Source organism: Gavia stellata, chromosome 22 (assembly GCF_030936135.1).
Source record: "Gavia stellata isolate bGavSte3 chromosome 22, bGavSte3.hap2, whole genome shotgun sequence".
NCBI lineage: Eukaryota > Metazoa > Chordata > Aves > Gaviiformes > Gaviidae > Gavia > Gavia stellata.
The window spans coordinates 7,558,516-7,576,628 of NC_082615.1; the positions used below are offsets into that span (position 1 = coordinate 7,558,516).

Here is an 18,113-nt window from a genome sequence, read left to right on the forward strand (position 1 = left end):
ATACTTCCTTATGTTACGCTTTGTTGTCAGATCAAAATCACAGAAACCTTGTAAGTATTCTTAGAATTCTCAGTCCAAGTTTTTTGTGCTGCTGTGCTGAGTGTATTATGTTAACAGGTTATCTGCAAGCAAGAGGCTTAGAGTTAAAAGGAGCCAGTTTGGTTCAGGCAACCAAATCTGCAGCCAGGTTGACTTCAGTGTTCTGGGATTTATTTCAGAAAGAACCATGCATCTCCAGCTCAAATTGCTAGCTACCTGGACCTAAAAATTACCCAGTGACTTCCTAAAGTAGCAGTAAGGCAAAACTCACCTAGAGGGAAAGAATAATGAAAAAAAAAAAATGCAGTGCTTTTGAGCTTTCCTGCTTTGAATGTTTTTTTTAAAAAAACAAACAAAAAACCTCTTGCAGTGTTCAAAACATCAACTACCTGCTAGGTAAGAATCTGTATAAGAATTGGAGCCCTAGTTCTGCATCAGGATCTGTGAAAAGAGAAGTTTGTCTTGATTTCATTAGTGAAAAACACTTTGATGGCAAAGAGACTGTGTGCATCAGTCATTTCCATATCAGTTCACCTTCAAAACCAGGACCTAAAGCAGTACCCTTAAGAACACAGTGGGGAAAACAGTAAAGGACTTTAACTGGGAAAGTTTTGTTTTTCTTCCATCATTGTGAGCCCTATTTACTAGCACTGGAAATATGGTACTAAAATGGTTTGAACATTTTTAGCTGGGATGTATTCGCTCACTACTTTCGTTCAATTGCTCTTGGTTTTAAAAACAAAAACCAAAAGACTTCTGGTAGATTGTCTGCTTTCAAAAATCTTACTAACCCTGTTTGACTTGCTGATGGAGTGATACGACACAGCAAAGGATCTTAGAAGGCATACAACAACCCTACTGATTTTTAAACCCAACAAGACGGATTAATACTGGGTTTCCATCTACTCCCACAGTTCTGGTTACAGTTGATTGTACACAAGAAATGGAGAAGACCAGTGACCAAGCTATGCTTTCTGTATCCAGTCAGGCTGAGGTCAGGCTGATTTGCCACTGTGTATTTCAGCCCTGGTTTAAAGACCCATAATGTCTTTAGTAAACTAATGTTTAATTAATTTCCAGCCTGTTTCCTCCACAGTATAAATCTGTTGGTCCCCAGTGGTGCTTTGGTTGCCATTGTTGGCCATGTTGGCTGTGGGAAGTCTTCTCTGGTGTCTGCTCTCCTGGGTGAAATGGAAAAGCTGGAAGGAGAAGTGGCTGTGAAGGTTGGTATTGTTTACGATGCCATTTAACGATGGTATGGAAATGTGCTGCTTATGCCTGCCATTGCTTATAATGTACATCAGGCTGGAGAGGGAATTCTGTTTGCTCCTTTGCCAGCTTGTCTGCCTGTTTATTTGGGTTTGCCCACACCTGTTCAGTTTTGTTTTATATGAAATTACTTTCCTGATTCTATCTACTATACATCAGCAACTAGCACACCTATATGTATAATGTGAATGTATATCAAACAGGAGCTATATCTATGTGCTGCAGATCTTAACCAGAGTTATAAGCATGAATTGCTTGTTACAAGTCAGAGGTTGGCTTTCTCCCTCCTTGTTCTAGGGTTCTGTTGCTTACGTGCCTCAACAAGCCTGGATCCAGAATGCCACACTGAAAGATAACATTTTGTTTGGCCAAGCTCCTAATGAACAAAAATACCAAAATGTCCTGGAGGCCTGCGCTTTAAAAACTGACCTGGAAGTGCTTCCAGGAGGAGATCAGACTGAGATAGGAGAGAAGGTAATTTTTTTTTTCAAGTCAGACCTGCTTGATGATTCCTGTTCTGTCTAGCTAAAGAGAGAATGCTGTAAAGTCAGTACTTTATTTGGTTTGATCTTTACAATGGCGTCCCTGCTACAATCAACACTGAAACATGCAGGGCAGTTTTGTGAAAGGCAGTTGGGCTTAAACTTGTTCCTAACTTTAAGCATGTGTTTGTACTGTGATGCATAATTCCACATCTAGCACTGGAAGATCAGAGCATCCTCCATTTGCTGTCCAATTGTAAAGGTGCATCTGTCCAGAATACTTAAAGTCCTTCCTTTTCCTGTAGGGATAAAAAGGGAGGGAACATATGGTGTGCGTCAAGTGGAAAAAGTGATACGATCGTCCCTTAACACCTCATTTTAATGAGAAACTTTTACATCTGTGATTACCAACAAGGATATTTTTTTTTCATAGGCCACTATATTTGAGATGGGTATCATGAAGTGGGGTGGATATATGGCTTTGTATGTAAGATGAGAGATGTGGAAGATGTTCCAGGTGCCGCAGCCCTGCTTTGAATGTTTGCATTTTACATCCTGGTTGACGGTCTTCCCTTTTATAGTTCTGCATTTTAACAGCTCCCTTTAGGAGCTTATTAAGCAAGAGGCTTATTCTGTCTCCAGATTGCTGGGTGAGTGGAAGTTTGGCAGTGAACAAACAGATTTAGAGGCGTTCTGTTCCTGTCTCTGGCTTGGAGTGAGTTATTCTCTTCAGCGTCTCATGTTTCAATTTAGCGTCCGTGTGTTTGACTGCGTGAGAGCCATAAAAAGTCATAGCTGCTGTTGGAACAGAGTTGTGTGATATGTTTTGTTCTCTCCTCTTTCCCTTCAGGGCATCAACCTCTCAGGTGGCCAGAGGCAGCGAGTGAGCCTTGCTCGTGCAGTGTACAGCAACTCCGACATTTACCTATTGGATGATCCTCTTTCTGCTGTGGACTCACATGTTGCAAAGCACATCTTTGACAAAGTTATTGGTCCAGATGGGGTACTTAAGGGAAAAGTAAGTTGGCATTTCGATCCTCTCAAAAATGTACACAATCTCAGAAACAGTGATGGGTAACAGGAAAGCTATTTCACTACTGAGGCTTGAGTGGTGAATCATTCTTGAATTTCTGTGTTTAATTTGCAGTGTGGACACCTTTTCCCCACAGCACAGACTCTGCAGTGAGCTGCTATTTAGGCATGCCCAGAAGTGATGTGATCTAGTCAGAACATGTAGAGGCAGAAACCTGGTCTGTCTTTTAAAAACCCTACTATGACATCTCCAAAAACAAGACATTTGCAGAAACTTGTAAAGGTTGTCAGCTTAGTATTGCTTGTTGTTACTCAGAGGCAGTGCAGTAAGGAAGTTGTAACAGCTTACTGATTTTACAGAGGTCTTTGGCAGTATGCAACCAAATTGCAATCTCTTTTCTTCTCCTTCTACTCCTGTTATGATCTTCTCAGACTATCTCAGAGCTCAAAAGGGAAGGGCTGCAAAGAAAATCAGCATAAGGGAATGGGGGAATGATAATTCAGTTGGTTTAAGTCCTTCTGTGGTTATATCAGCATGCAGTAGGAAGCATAGTAAGTTCATGTTTGTATTTCCAAGCTAAGAAGGACAGTGTGTTTCCCTTGCCATTTCACCTTGACATGATAATGCACTCCCTGTCCCAAAAATGTGGTAGTATTTGGCTTGCTGAGTAGCGTTAGTCTCCACAGTGACAACTGAGAGATGTGGGGTTTTTTTCTTTATCCCTATCCAGACCCGAATTCTGGTGACCCATGGCATCAGCTTCCTGCCTCAGGTAGACCATGTAGTTGTCCTGGTAGATGGCAAAATCTCTGAAATGGGATCTTACCAAGACCTTCTGAAACAAAACAAGGCCTTTGCAGAATTCCTGCGAAATTATGCACTTGATGAAGACATCGAAGAGGACGAACCAACAAGTACAGTATTACTTTTTCTTAAAACATGCCTCTTTCTGTCAACCACACAGATACTTTCTCTGTATAAAGTGTCCCCTGCTTCTTCATGACAACCTGGCATTTGCCTTTTTGTACTACCATGAAAATTATTGTCTATGGCCAGGTCTGTATTATTGATAAATGTTTTCACAAATTTCTTTCAAAATGTCATGTGGTTTGTCCTAGAAAAAAGCAATTATTGTGTTAGAAATTATTTTAAAGTTTGAAATTTATTTTATAATTAGCAAGGTCAAGCTCAGCAGGAAAATGGAGTAGCCAAGAACAAACTGGGCTTGCTATCAAAGGGGCTACCCAGAGTCTGGTATTTTTTCTCTGTTTATATGTTGTTTTTTTCATATAGTAAAGTTCAAATGACATTTTAATCTTGGGTCACTTTTCAGCTTGGATTGATTCTGATAAAATGATCTAAGACTAACGCATTTTGGTACATGTTTCCTCTGTGTGACAGTGTTCCCACAGTCTTTGATTGCAGCACTGCTTCTCTCCAGATAGGCAGAGAGAACATGTGTGGCATCATCTAGCAACAGCAGAAGCTTGCAGTAGTTCCTGACACAACTCCCCCAGCCCAAGATCATGCCTAAAGCATGAGTGAATTTAGCTAGAACCAGCTACAACACTATTGCTTACCATTTCTGATGCACTAAAGGAATGTGATGTTAAATGCATTTGGCAGCCAACCTGCCTCACAAGATCTTTGCAGTTTAGTTAGGAGAAGTGATGCACAGAAGGGATGTAAGCAAAACTATGGGGGAGTTTATGCACTATGATTTTTTTTCCTGCTGTGGTATTGTTTTTCATGACTCTTGCTTTGTATAGCCACCTTTTTCCGTGCTTTCTGCTTTACTCAGCAGAAATTCTGAGGCCTGATCTTGTCTTGCAGTGCTGGAGGAGGAAGAAGTCCTGCTAGCTGAAGACACCCTCAGCATCCACACCGATCTGGCAGATAACGAACCGGTGACGAATGAGGTCCGCAAACAGTTTCTTAGGTAAACATGAGGTTCATGTGTTTATAGTCTGTGTCTGGGGTGAAATATATCTGAAAGATGTTAGTCACATACTGCTTCTCAGTCTGTGAGCCCCTCTTATAAATAAATTCGTTTAGTGTCCTTTTGAAAATAAATGTGAAAGAACACGCAAAGAAGATCAAACATCTATTCCTGCAATCCTCTTTTTAATCCGAACTGAACCAATTTCTTAAAGCAACTCTGGTTCTCAGGTAACACCACTGTGTGTATTTACCCACGCAACACTACACTGCTACCAGTTGCATGATAAATAAACCCTTTCCATTGTGTCTTTCCATTGGGAATCTTGGAAATCTTTAAAAGTTTTCATAACCATATCCATAGATGCTGTCCAGCTACTGTTGATGTGAAAACAGAGAAGCTCAGGGGTTAGCTTTGAAATATCTGTCTTGTGATGAAGCCTCTAAAGGCCTTTACCAAAGAGCCCAGGCCCTGCCACAGCCTTCGTTAGGAACTATATTTCTGGCATCACTGAACATTCAGAGCAGTGGTACAAGCACCCATAGTTGTGAGTGAGGCTGGCACGGGAACTCAGCAGAAGAGCTGGGAATAAGTCCAATCTGCTGCATCCCAGTCTTGCCTTAGTACTGCCACAATATGCCCTTTTTCTCCTAATGACTCTCTTGTTTTGACTAGGCAACTTAGTGTAATATCTTCTGAGGGAGGAGAATGTCCCAACAAAATGTCAACGAAACGAAGACTCTGTGAAAAGAAGCCAGCAGAGCCTCCTCTGCCAAGAAAAAATCCTAATGAGAAACTTATTCAGGCTGAAACCACTGAAACGGGAACGGTACGGTTTGATTCCCTCCTCCCTTTTTCTACATTTTTTTTCCTGCTTGAAAAAATAATTTTTATTTTTACATTTTATCCAGTTCTGTTAAATGTGTTGTATAAATTATGACTGCAGGTTTTGGGCATTAATCTGGTGGCCACTGATCATTCAAATTTGGTCTTTTGGCAGAGCTTTCTGCACCTGGCAAGGGCTATGTACTTAGGGAAAGAAGGGAAAAAAAAGAAAATCCCTTTCAGCTCCTGCCACAGTCACCTGATAGGGTGAAGCACTGCGCTCCCTCAGCCCTGACTTTTGCATCACAGAGCTTTCAGCACTGTTGGTCTTTGAACTGTTTGGCTGCTGTTGAGTCCAGCTGCAGCACTGGGTATTTGATGACCCACAGCAGTGGGTTATACAAGCCAGCTGGCTGCTGTGTGCCAGCAAATCTGTTCTAAGTGATACCCACCACCCTATCTTCAAGAGCATTTTATGCTTATAGGTACAAAAGGGGCTGTACTCTTTTCGAGCAGGACTAGGGAGTGAAATGGGAACAAGGAAAAAGAGAAGAGAAGGAAAAAAAAAAAAAGAAGATGGTATTACAAAAGCAAAAGAAATGGACAGAAAGGAGCAGCAGATGGAATAGGAGCAGGGAGGTTTTGTTAAAGCAAGCCCCTTCCCTCCACTTCAGGAGGCTCAATGTGTCCTGTTTAGTCTGATGTTACATGGTCCATGGCACAGACATGTAACTAAGTGTTTCTGTGGATTATTTTAGCTTTCAAAGTCCCTAATCAACACTTATTCTTTTAATTATTCCTTCTTAAGCTATTTTAGAGACTGAGTTTTGTCCTGAGTCTCTGTCTCTTTTTGTTTCTCTGCCTTTTTGCACTCCCTTAGAGATAGCATCTGTAATTTTTGCCACAAGCATCATCTGTTTATGTTCTTATTGGGGTGCACTAGCATTTGATATCTCATTTAAGCTGCTGTAAAGACACCTGAATGGAGGCACATTCAGCGCTGTTCTTTAAATACGCCGTTTAAAGTCGTCCTAAGCTCGATACACTTGCCAAGTTGCTGCTTTTGCCTGAAAAACTTGGCTCCTGTTCTTGTTACCCATCCTTTGCTGATATTTGATCAGCCTCTTTTTTCTTTTTTCTTCTTTTTTCCTTCTGGCATAGTCTTAAAAACTAAAACCCCACAAAACTAATAAAATACAGTTCCTCAAAATGGAGGAAAAAAGTATTTCATAGAAGTTTCTGACTTGTTTTGAAAGTCATCACCCTGACATGGAGCTCAGGCAGATGAACTGTTCTCTGTGGTATGTTAGAGTTTAGGCAGTTCCCCGATGAATTTTTTTCTTTTCTTTTGTCTAAACTCCTGATTCTGTAAGTTGTACAAACCAGCTTTGGTGTATGATTTTGCAGGTGAAGTTAACGGTATTCTGGCAATACGTGAAGGCTGTCAGCCCTGTCATTTCTTTAGTGATATGTTTCCTATATTGCTGTCAAAATGCTGCTGCCATTGGGGCCAATGTGTGGCTCAGTGACTGGACCAATGAGCCGGTAATAAATGGGACTCAGCACAACACAGCCATGCGAATCGGAGTCTATGCTGCCTTGGGCCTTTTGCAAGGTGAGATCAGATAAAATCATGATGTCTCAATGTTTAGTAAAGAGGACTTAGGTGGTAAAGCCATGACACCAGTTGCTGGTGGCCCAAAATTGCCTCCCAAATCCTATCCTAAGCAAGGGAAGTAACGTAACTTGGAGCTACAAAGTCTGAGCTCAGCCCAATACTTTTAATTTTGTTGTGAAGCCCTTGGAGGGGGTTGAACAGGTGACGTGCAAGCTTGAGAGAAGTAAATTGGAGAGAAAACATGAAAACTTAGGTGCAGAAGAGACTGAAGGGTTGGGGTCAAGTTGTAGCGTTAGGACTTCATGGAGGCTTGCGGAAAGCAGAGGGAAGATGGTTGTGCATCTGTCTTATGTGGATAGCATGGTGAAATCCTACAGGACATGTTCCTGCGCCTTAGGCAGCAGTGACCACAATGCCATAGTGCTAATGTGCATGGTAAGAGAAGGGTGGATAGGGAATATAGTAAAGGAAAAAAGGCTTCTAGCACAACAGAAACTGGTGAGAGTCAATGAGCTGCAAATCAGGAACATCATGTTCACTGGTTAACACGTCTCCTCTTCACCTGTTAGGCCTCATAGTACTCATCTGCTCCTTTACCCTGGCCATGGGAGGCATTAATGCAGCCCGGACACTCCACGCTGCTCTGCTAGAGAACAAATTTCACACCCCGCAGTCCTTCTACGACACCACCCCAACCGGCCGAATCATCAACCGCTTTTCGAAGGACATCTATGTGATCGATGAAGTAATCCCACCGACCATCTTGATGTTCCTTGGAACATTCTTCACCTCTTTATCGACAATGATTGTAATTATAGCGAGTACTCCGCTCTTCGCTGTGGTTATAGTTCCACTTGCAATTCTGTACTTCTTTGTTCAGGTAACTGGAAAAATATCTAACTACCATTGCGATGACTCTTATTCCATTGTTCGTGATTCTTTTTAGGAGAAACAACATGAATTTGGGGGAAAACTGAACTATCTGAAGTAACTACATGTTTATATAAACAAAACATTATTTACTTCTCTCGGAAAAAGAAATGTCCTGTGAGATGCAGTCATGAAATAAATAGGCATAACCTTTTTTTGCTTTTAAGTAATAACAAATAAGCCTACTGCTAGAGGTAGAGCTGCAGTGCACTTCGATATATTGAAGCGTTTATGTATTTGACATATTGACAAGTTTTTAAGGTGGTGAGGAGTTAAAATGTTGAAAATAGAAAGCATCAAATTTATTGACTTCTGAGAAAAAATGAAGCTTATTTTATAGACCGTAAATAGAGACCTGATAATGGAGGTGCAAATTCATGTTTCATTTTCTTGGAAAATGAGGTTGCTATGAATGGATTCATTTTGTTAGGCTATATTAACTAAATTTAAAGGGACATAGATAAAATCAACTTACAGTCTATAGAAATTGCAGTTACCCAATACTCTGTTGTGGAATGAAGGAAAGATAACTTTCTTGAAATTCTGCTTACTTATAGAGAATATTTTGGAAGGTTGAAGTGCATCGGTAGCAATCTCCTTTAAATCCTTAATCTAAAAAATTCTTCACTCTTAATTAAAAGAGAAAGTATTTCACGTACCCTTCAATTTCCTCCAAAAAAAATGGCAGCGATTCTACGTAGCTACCTCCCGCCAGCTGAAGCGTCTGGAGTCTGTGAGCAGATCTCCCATCTACTCACACTTCTCAGAAACAGTAGCAGGGGCCAGTGTCATCAGAGCCTATAGAAGAGTGAAGTCCTTCGTAGACATCAGTGATCTGAAGATGGATGAAAATCAGAAAAGTTACTATCCTGGCATAGTATCAAACAGGTAAAAAGACATATAACCTCTTGTTCCCACTTAGATAATCCTGTGTTTGTATAACTGGTCCAAGCAACCATTTGCCACTCTGCTTACGTCTGCCTTTTTACCAGGTGGCTGGGTGTTCGAGTTGAATTTGTGGGGAACTGTATTGTCCTTTTTGCTGCCCTTTTTGCTGTGATTGGTAAAAACAGCCTGAATGCTGGCTTGGTAGGACTTTCAGTATCTTATGCGTTACAGGTATGTATTATAGCTTTCTGTTCATTGATGCGTTTGCATTTTTGTAGATTGTATGAATATATTAGCAATAATTTAAGTGCTTGTTGAAGCTGAAGTTAATAAGGAAATAATAAAAGTGAGTTGTGGGACGTCTGGAAACAGTAGAGATTTACACTGAATGCTGACAGACCATCAGAAGGGTCACATGCAGTAGGACTTCAGGGCACTTTGGGAGCACCGAGGTTGTGCTGCACCCCAGTATGCCCAGTGGTGGCATGCAGGAAGCTTAGGAAGTGTCAGGTGCACCCAGCAAGAACAGGTCGTTTGAGCAGCATGGGCTTAACATGTCCTGCATCATGCCTGCTATGTAGCATATCAGTGTGTCCAGCTAATCACAGGCAGATCAGTAGGATTCATAAATAGGCAAGAAAAACTGTACTCACCCAAGCTGTGGACAGTTTAGCAGATTTAATGGCCTCACTCTTGCCAGAAGCTTTTCAGATACCGTGAGTGTGCAGGATTGCCGTTCAGCAGTTTTCAAGTGAGACCCATGACTAGGGGAATGACTTCCAACCAACTTTTTTGAGAGGGCCATTTGTTAAATCACGTGGGAGGCGTATGCTTCTTCACATGAGTACCTGATTATCTGTAGACTTCTTGTCCCACTAACTGTATTAATGTTGATGCAAAGATAATTATTCGTAATATTAATGTGAATCCATGTCTTAATAGCAGTGTCTGGTTTTGTTGTTGTTGTTAAATGTGTTGTTCCTCTGTGGGTGATATTTTGCTCCTTGTCTTCTCCAAGGTGACCTTGTCTCTGAATTGGATGGTCCGAATGACTTCTGAACTTGAAACTAACATTGTGGCTGTTGAAAGAATAAAAGAGTATTCAGAAACTGAAACAGAGGTCAGCTACCAAGCGTCAAGCATGCTCACCAACAAGCATGGCGAAATTTTAATGCGCACATTTACATGGTCTTTGTTTAGACTCTTGAGAGGCAGTTCCTGCTTTGAGAGTGTTATCATTTAACCTGAACAAATGTCACGCTCTGAACTGTAATCTATGCTATCACAGCTCCAAATTATTACTGCCATCATGCAGTCTGTGCTTAGCATCTCATTTTCTGCTACTGTGAGTGGCTATAGCACAACAGAGATGAGTTTTGCTATCAGAATATTACTCCCATTGGGTTTGAAGTGTTGATGCATAGTCCTACCTGCATGGATGGTGCTCTGATGCTGCTAGTGAGCACAGCTGCAGTACAGTTATCAGGCTGTGCACATGTTTTCAGTAGTATTTCTATTTAATCAGCTTAATCAATCCTTGTCTCCCACAAGAGAAGAACATCTCTAGGAACACATTACTGCCTAATCCAGGAAAATCATCCAATCATCTACCTTTGTTACCAAAGACTTTTAAAGTGGCAAATGGAGCTATGCTGGGAAATCTGCTGCTCTGTGGACACACTGGGTTTTGTTAGCCCTGTGTACATGATGGGAGACTAAGAATTAGGAAATGGAGGATCTGAGGAGAGCTGCAGTGTACGGTTCTGGAGATCAAGTATTTAATCTGGAAGCTAAAAGGAGGCTAGACAAGATGCATGATACATGTTGTTAAGCCAGAGCTTGAGCTGGCATGAAACAGGCAGTGTTGTATTAAAGCTAATGGAAAAAATGTTAATTTCTATCCATTGAGGATTTGGCCCTATGTGCTCAGACTTTTTTTCCTGTCAACTTCATAACAAAAACCAAAATGGGTAGATACTTAGGAACCCATGTTTTTCCCCAGTTGTTATAAATTTATTTGATAATGGAGATTTGATTTATCAGATACATTTCTAGTAAGCCACAGGTGTTAATGTTTGTATCTGAGTGTGAATAATTTTTTCTCAAACCTATATGAGGCATTTCTGACTTCTCTTTTCCTTAGGCTCCCTGGATCATTGAGGGCAAGAGACCCCCAGAAGACTGGCCATCCAAGGGAGAGCTGGAGTTTGTGAATTATTCAGTGAGGTACAGAAAAGGCCTGGATCTAGTGCTGAAGGGTCTAAACCTCCAAGTGCACGGTGGAGAAAAGGTGAGTTACCAGCTGTATGTCTTTGCTAGAACTTTGCTCTGGGCCTCCAGTGAACAACCATGGAGTAGAGGATGGGGTGGAGTGGTGGAGACCTACTCAAGCTGGCATTGCAGGAGTCAGCAGTGACAACCACGCGGTCGGTGTGCCAGCATCCTCCAGGCTGAAAGCAGTAGGGCCAATTGCATGGGGCGTTCTGGACTTGCCAAGTTAGGCTGTCAGCGGGCTACCGTACGTCACGTAGGAGGCACCAGCGCAAGTGACAAAAATTCAGTGACAAGAACGCTTTTCTGAAGCAGTGCAGATGGGAGAAGGAATTCCAGCTTTTTCCGCTCTCTGGCTTTCCCTGTGAAATTTTTGGCATGGAAGGAAATGACATTCTTTGCTTCCTTAATCAGGAAATTGTCTTTGTTCTGGGAGATTCGGGTTTTTTGTACTTCAATAGAAAGTTCTGGGTTTTGCGTGCTGGTGACAGAACAATTAACATGGGAAAGTCCTCCACTTAACAGGCTGTTATTAAAAGAGAAAAGAATTATCCTTATACTAAGCAGACGGGATGACATACGCCTTCTGGAATGGACATACACATGCTCACCATAAAGTCTGAATAGCCCTCTGAAAAGCCTTTATTTCTTGTCCTTGAGTGATTGGACTCCTAACATGGTTTAATTCAGCTAATCACCCAAAGTTATGTAGGATGGCTCTAGGCCTATGTACATACTTATATGCAATATCATTCAAATTACGGGAATGGCAATATATACATTACAATGTATGACACTGGTTTTCTAGGGAAGGATGGTTACATTCTTTCTGAGATTCAGATCTTGATCTTGGAAGTTTGTTTGGGGTTTTTTTTGTTGTTGGGTTTTGGTTTGGTTTTAACTATATGCTTTGTTAAACCTGTAATTTGTTGTAGATTGGAATTGTTGGCAGAACTGGAGCAGGGAAGTCCTCCATGACGCTCTGTCTCTTTAGGATCCTGGAAGCTGTAAAAGGGGAAATTAAAATCGATGGTGTGAAAATTTCAGAGATTGGTCTCCATGACCTTCGATCAAGGCTAACAATTATTCCTCAGGTACTGTTTCTGTGTATCACAATAAAGGAAGGATCTCTTAACAGCTTAGCAAACCATAAATAATGGTTTATCCACAGAGGAAAATGCTTTGTTACACTCAGAAAATTGTTTCAGAAAAGCAACCTATTCATACTTCAAGTGGTCCTGTCCTACCACCTTATAAGCTGATGCTGGGTGATAAAACAGGATTTAGGATAAAACATCTTTACAGTTGGAACTTGATTTTTAACTGTGTATAATGTGATGTATTTTCAGCGTAGATAGGATTGGGAGGTGGCCTACCTAAAATGCAATGGAGACTTCAAAGCAGTAACTTGTATTTTAGCATCTGTACTTAAAACAGCTAAAGTACTTTTGTCTAATGGAAGTTGGGTTTATATCCAGGATCCTGTTCTCTTTTCTGGAACATTGAGGATGAACCTGGATCCGTTTAATAAGTATTCAGATGAAGAAATATGGAAAGCTCTTGAACTGTCTCATCTGAAGAGGTTTGTCAGTAGTCAGCCATCCACGTTGGACTATGAATGCTCAGAAGGTGGAGAAAATCTTAGGTAAGGAATGCTTGGATTAGAAACATACCCTGAGCTTTTATTCCACCCTAACAGTGAGTAACACTTGAGCACAGTTTTACACAGTAGTCTATTGTGATTAAAATGATTTAGCTACCTATTCCTGTTTCAAGAAAACCACTAAGGCTCAAACATTTGCCTCCTGTTCTGCCTCTGCCGCAAATGAGATGATTCTTCTTTGCTGCTGGGAAGGATTTCTCCCAACCCAAACCCTTGTTTTATCAGTAAAGAAAGAAGTTTCAGGATGATAGGGTATTAGGAATAGGCAGTCCCTTAAACATGGTTTGGTAGGAAGGGAAAAGCCATGATAACAGATATAACTGCTGTGCTGAGTAAGAGTCCTCTGCCTAAACTGACACTTTAGCAATGTTTGTTTTCCATTATTATTTGGAAGACCCATGAAGACATGAATGGGGATGATAAAACGCTATGCTTTGATATGCTGTGTTGGCTTCTGAGACAGTGGAGTAACCATAAACCATATTATGTATGTAATGAATGTTCAGCTGCTTCCTCATCCCGCAGAGACACTGAGACAGAGGCTGTGTCTGGGGTGTCTTTGTAGCAGGGGAGGAGGTGGGGGCTGCCCAGATTTTTTTTTTTTTTTTTTTATGGTAGAAAGGACTTACAGCCTCAGAACTTCTTAATTTTTTTTCCCCTCTTTTTTTTTTTTTTTTAAGTTTGTATATGCTCAGTGCTGTTGCAACTGTGTGTGTTTCTGAAAACTCAGGCCAGAAGCATTGTAACCATTAGTTCCCCCAGCTTTTGTCACCGTGATAGAAAGGGGGCACTTGGTGGCTCAGGCAGTACTGGGTTAGACAGGAAGGAAACACATACACTAAAACCAGCTGAGTAATGCTGCAATGTTTATTAATTAGCTCTAGGGCTGACAGACTGGGCTGTTTGCTAAATACTACTGTTTTTTGTTTGCCAACTTTACCTGATGAGTAATCTGCTCTAGCACAAGGGATTCTGAGCAGTGGAGAGCGAAGGGCAGTGGGACCTCGTTTGTGAAAGCCCTGTCTTTGCTTGCAGCGTTGGCCAAAGGCAGCTCGTCTGTCTGGCACGAGCACTACTTCGCAAGACAAGAATCTTGATCCTAGACGAAGCGACAGCAGCCATCGATCTCGAGACGGATGATCTGATCCAGATGACAATTAGGACCCAGTTTGAAGACTGCACAGTGCTGACAATAGCACACAGGCTGAACACAATCATGGATTACACAAGGTAAAAATCTCTTAATGGTGCGTGGAGGGGGGTGCTCACCAGTTTACTGGGTATGTGAAGCAGCACTTAAGAGGGTCTGGTTTGTCTCTAGATAGTCACACTGATGCTCTTGTCAGGCAGGATGTAAGCAATGATGTTTAAGCCATATAGTCCTAGAATATCCAGACCTGACTTTGCTTCTGTTGACGTAAGAAACAGGTTCTATATTCACTAACCAGCGCTGCGTGGGAGATACTACCCAGCTGCATTAATGGCACTGTCAGCAAGCTTATGGATCTTTTTTAACTAGCAGCTGCTGTAACTTTTTCACTAACATCATGTCATATTAATTACATTAAAATATATTACTATACTCCATGAGCTTTTATCTCCTTGGCTTTCTGGTACTGTATTTTCAATTCCAGAACTACGAGTATGACATATGGGTTTGAGTTTGAGTTTGTTTTGTTTTGTTTTTCTCATATTACCCCTGGGAGATAGGACTGTCCTGTACCTTTTTAAATAAAACACGAGCTCAGGGATAATGTTTATCAGCTGCTGTGTTTCAACGTGGGAAAATAATTGAGCAAAACAAAGGCAAGGCAAAGATTAGAGCAGTTTGCTTTGTGATAAAAAGGGATATATTATTTCTTGCGAGGAATTCCCTGATGTATCTCCCCCCCCGCCCTTTTTTTTTGTTCGCACAGGGTTCTTGTTCTAGACAACGGAACCATAGCTGAATTCGATACACCTGCAAGCCTTATAGCATCCAAGGGTATTTTCTACAGTATGGCCAAAGATGCTGGACTAGCATGAAAAGACAACCCCTTGGGGTTTTGATTTGGTTTTTTTTTTAATATTACTGACTTGCCACAAAAATGACTTGTGAATGTACTGTAATTTACAAAACAGTTTTTGTAGTAGACTAAACTTGTGATATGTGAACAAAGTATTTTACAAGGACCAGAAAGTGAATTTTATATTTTTAAATATTTTCTATATACATAAAGTATTTTATTATATGCTGTTTTCCCAAAGAATGACAAACATTCTGCCAAGAAAATGTATGTATCGCAGGGCAATATGTACTGTATTCAGGTTTATAATTAGTAAATTATATTAATGGTATAAAACTCACCTGTGTGTTTTCTGCATAAGGATTCATTGGTTTTGAAGTGGAAAGACAGGCCCAGTTAAGCAGTGACTCGGCTGAAAAATGGTGAAATAATGTCATCTCTGAGTGGTTCCAGCCTGTTTCTTTCAGTATTTCCCCAGGACAGGGGAGTTGAATGTTACTGCTTCAGGGCTGTGAGCTACCCCAGGACCTTTGGTATCCCTGCCCAGGGCAACTTTAGCATTATAAAATTCCTCTCCAGCAGAAGAACTATGAGTAACACGTATTTAAAACGAAACCAACAGATGGCTTAATATAAATCATTAACTACACAATTTTTACCAATTTAGTAGGCTCCACATAAGCCTGGAGGGACATGATTGGCACAGAAATACTATAATTATGCTATCTCTCTCTTATGTATGAAGTCTCAATGTGTAAGTAAGTCTCCACTAACGCTGAACATACATGCTGAGCGGATGTGTATATAATTTATCTCATTCAACACTTAATCACCTGAAATAATATGTCATTTGTTTTGCAGAAATTAATATCTACCTTATTATTGACAACAAGCTTCCTCAGATAAAGGGGGTACTCTGTTAAAACAGTATTTGCTGCTAGAATCTGATAGAACGTCATTTTTTTTAGAGTGCTTGGTGGAGGAAGTGAACAACTAGAGACTTACCCAGCAAGAAAAAGTTCCTGTGTTTTTCCATAAGTAAAGCTCAGAAAAACTTTGAGAAGTCAAAAATAATCATTTATTAATTCTTACAAATAATACTTCTTAAATAGAAACAAGAATCTGCAGCCAAGCATTCATTTGACATTAACATTTCATATAGCAGAGCACAAAGTAATGAATTATTTATCATACACAGTAATGTAATGATTATACACTGATCAGATTGTTAGGAGTGTTAATAGTATCTTCTGTGTATAAACTGCATTAAGGTATAAAAATATTCCTCTGAATGCATAGATAGTGATCAGCATCTGTGCAAGACAATGAGTTTAACAACGAAGTCATCAACCCAACAGCTGAGCTTTTCTCTAGTAGGTCTGACTGGTGAAGCCTGGTACCTCCATGGATTTAGCTGGCATTTAGACAGCCGATGCCTAAACCCTATCTGTTCTGTGTGCCAGGGAGAACGCAATAGACAAAGTGTGATACGAGGACCAACAGTTCTATTATCCCATTATACAGAAGTTAGTACACCACCAGCAATTTGGTATAAAATAGATGACTCGGACCACATTTGACCTCTAGCACTTTTCAGAAGAGGATATTTTGTTGTGACAAAATGTTCTACTGTTAGCCTCAGGAGATATTGAGCTTCGCTCTGGTTAATTGGCACATGGGAAACTTGGGTGTTTGCATGGATCTGTGCTTCCAGGTGAACACTAGACATCCGACTACAAGGCAGACTGGGAGAGGGCTCCCTCCCGTGTGCTCAGTCACTCCTGCTGAAGCTGCTTCCCTTTGCACAAAGCACTATTCACTGGATGAGAAAGAGAGAGGACGGGTAAATTGGGGTACCGGTTCCTACTGTACTAGCTGTAATACAGGTGACTGCTCCAACTGCCGGGGAAGAACGCACTTCCTCACCTGCCACAGCCTCCGAGAAAGGAGATGAAGCTGTGGAGGACACCTAATGTCATCTGGAGCAGTGAGCTTACAATGTGGTTCTCACCTCAGCATTTCCTCCAGCTGGTCTGGGTGGCTCCCTGCTCAGCTCACTACTCCTACAAATCCCGGTTACAGCTCCACATACAACGTACAGCTAACTTGGGCTGTAAATTCTTACACAAGACCATAAAATCCTTTGGTTGCTCTAGTTTCCAAAGAAACTGGGGTGAAGGGAGAGGGAAGACAAAGAAAAAGTGGAAAATTCAGTCTACTTTGGTATGTTCTGTTTGCCTGTTACATCTCGTACTTTAGTTCATTCATCTAATCTATCCTACATACTTCTACAGTTAGGCTACCAGAATAAATTCTTCCTCAAATGCAGATGACTGAGTAAATACTAAAAGCCTAAATAATTAGATAAAATCCAGCTCTTTAAATACTTCTCAATTTATTTATTCCAGAACTTCATAGCAAAGTAATCTAATTTTAAATTTTACGTAATAGGAACAGGAAAAGTGATTTTTTTTTTTTTTTTTTTCAGTAAGCAACACGAGTAAACACAAGTCATTGGAAAAAAAGAAAATACATTGCATAGGAACGTCAAGATTTAATATCAGCCCAGAAAACCCTGGGCATTTCACTAGTTTCTTTTTACACAGGCAACTTCGAAGTTTCAAGGTCTTTCTCAGGAATGTAGAGGTAAAAGGAAAATAAAATTACAACTTTTGTGCTTTTAAAAGGGGAAATTAAAGCAGCATTGGAGAAATGTGTTTTCAATACAGTAACAAAAATAGTATTTTAAATTGCATGTGTCAATACTGTATATTGGCAGACAACAATAAAAGGGATTTTGGTTGAGAGCATATTTATGGTTTGGATAATTACTTATGACTTTCTGTTTTCAACCTGAGAAATAGGGAAAAGTGTAAACAGGGATTAAGAACTCACAGGTAATAAGTCACTTGATTGATAGTATTTAAACTAGACATAGTTTTGTGCTTCTTCCACAGATTTAAACCCTTCTGGTTTTTTCCATCTAAATAAGATACGACTTAAAATACATGATCTAAAAAGTGAACATTAATGGTAATGGACTCAGTACAAATATTAAATGGGTTTCATGGCAGGTTCTTTAGCTTCAGTACCTCTGCTATTTTATAGCAAACAAATTATTAGAACAGTTTAAGGTAAGCCTTTCCCTGA

General features: G+C 40.5%; 1 protein-coding gene across 1 annotated transcript in view; it reads left to right on the plus strand.

Annotated features, from left to right (window-relative positions):
• Positions 1 to 15,061, plus strand: part of ABCC3 (ATP binding cassette subfamily C member 3) — a 49,898-nt gene extending 34,837 nt beyond the window's left edge. The window contains exons 16-31 of the mRNA XM_059828046.1: positions 1,136 to 1,262; positions 1,606 to 1,782; positions 2,641 to 2,808; positions 3,554 to 3,737; positions 4,657 to 4,762; positions 5,438 to 5,591; positions 6,995 to 7,202; positions 7,775 to 8,085; positions 8,824 to 9,023; positions 9,128 to 9,254; positions 10,042 to 10,143; positions 11,167 to 11,313; positions 12,230 to 12,388; positions 12,773 to 12,939; positions 13,993 to 14,187; positions 14,874 to 15,061. Coding sequence (XP_059684029.1) covers positions 1,136 to 1,262; positions 1,606 to 1,782; positions 2,641 to 2,808; positions 3,554 to 3,737; positions 4,657 to 4,762; positions 5,438 to 5,591; positions 6,995 to 7,202; positions 7,775 to 8,085; positions 8,824 to 9,023; positions 9,128 to 9,254; positions 10,042 to 10,143; positions 11,167 to 11,313; positions 12,230 to 12,388; positions 12,773 to 12,939; positions 13,993 to 14,187; positions 14,874 to 14,982 — 2,641 coding nt within the window. The 3' untranslated portion in view covers positions 14,983 to 15,061. The remainder of the gene's footprint in view (positions 1 to 1,135; positions 1,263 to 1,605; positions 1,783 to 2,640; positions 2,809 to 3,553; positions 3,738 to 4,656; positions 4,763 to 5,437; positions 5,592 to 6,994; positions 7,203 to 7,774; positions 8,086 to 8,823; positions 9,024 to 9,127; positions 9,255 to 10,041; positions 10,144 to 11,166; positions 11,314 to 12,229; positions 12,389 to 12,772; positions 12,940 to 13,992; positions 14,188 to 14,873) is intronic.
• Positions 15,062 to 18,113: the final 3,052 nt, after the last annotated feature.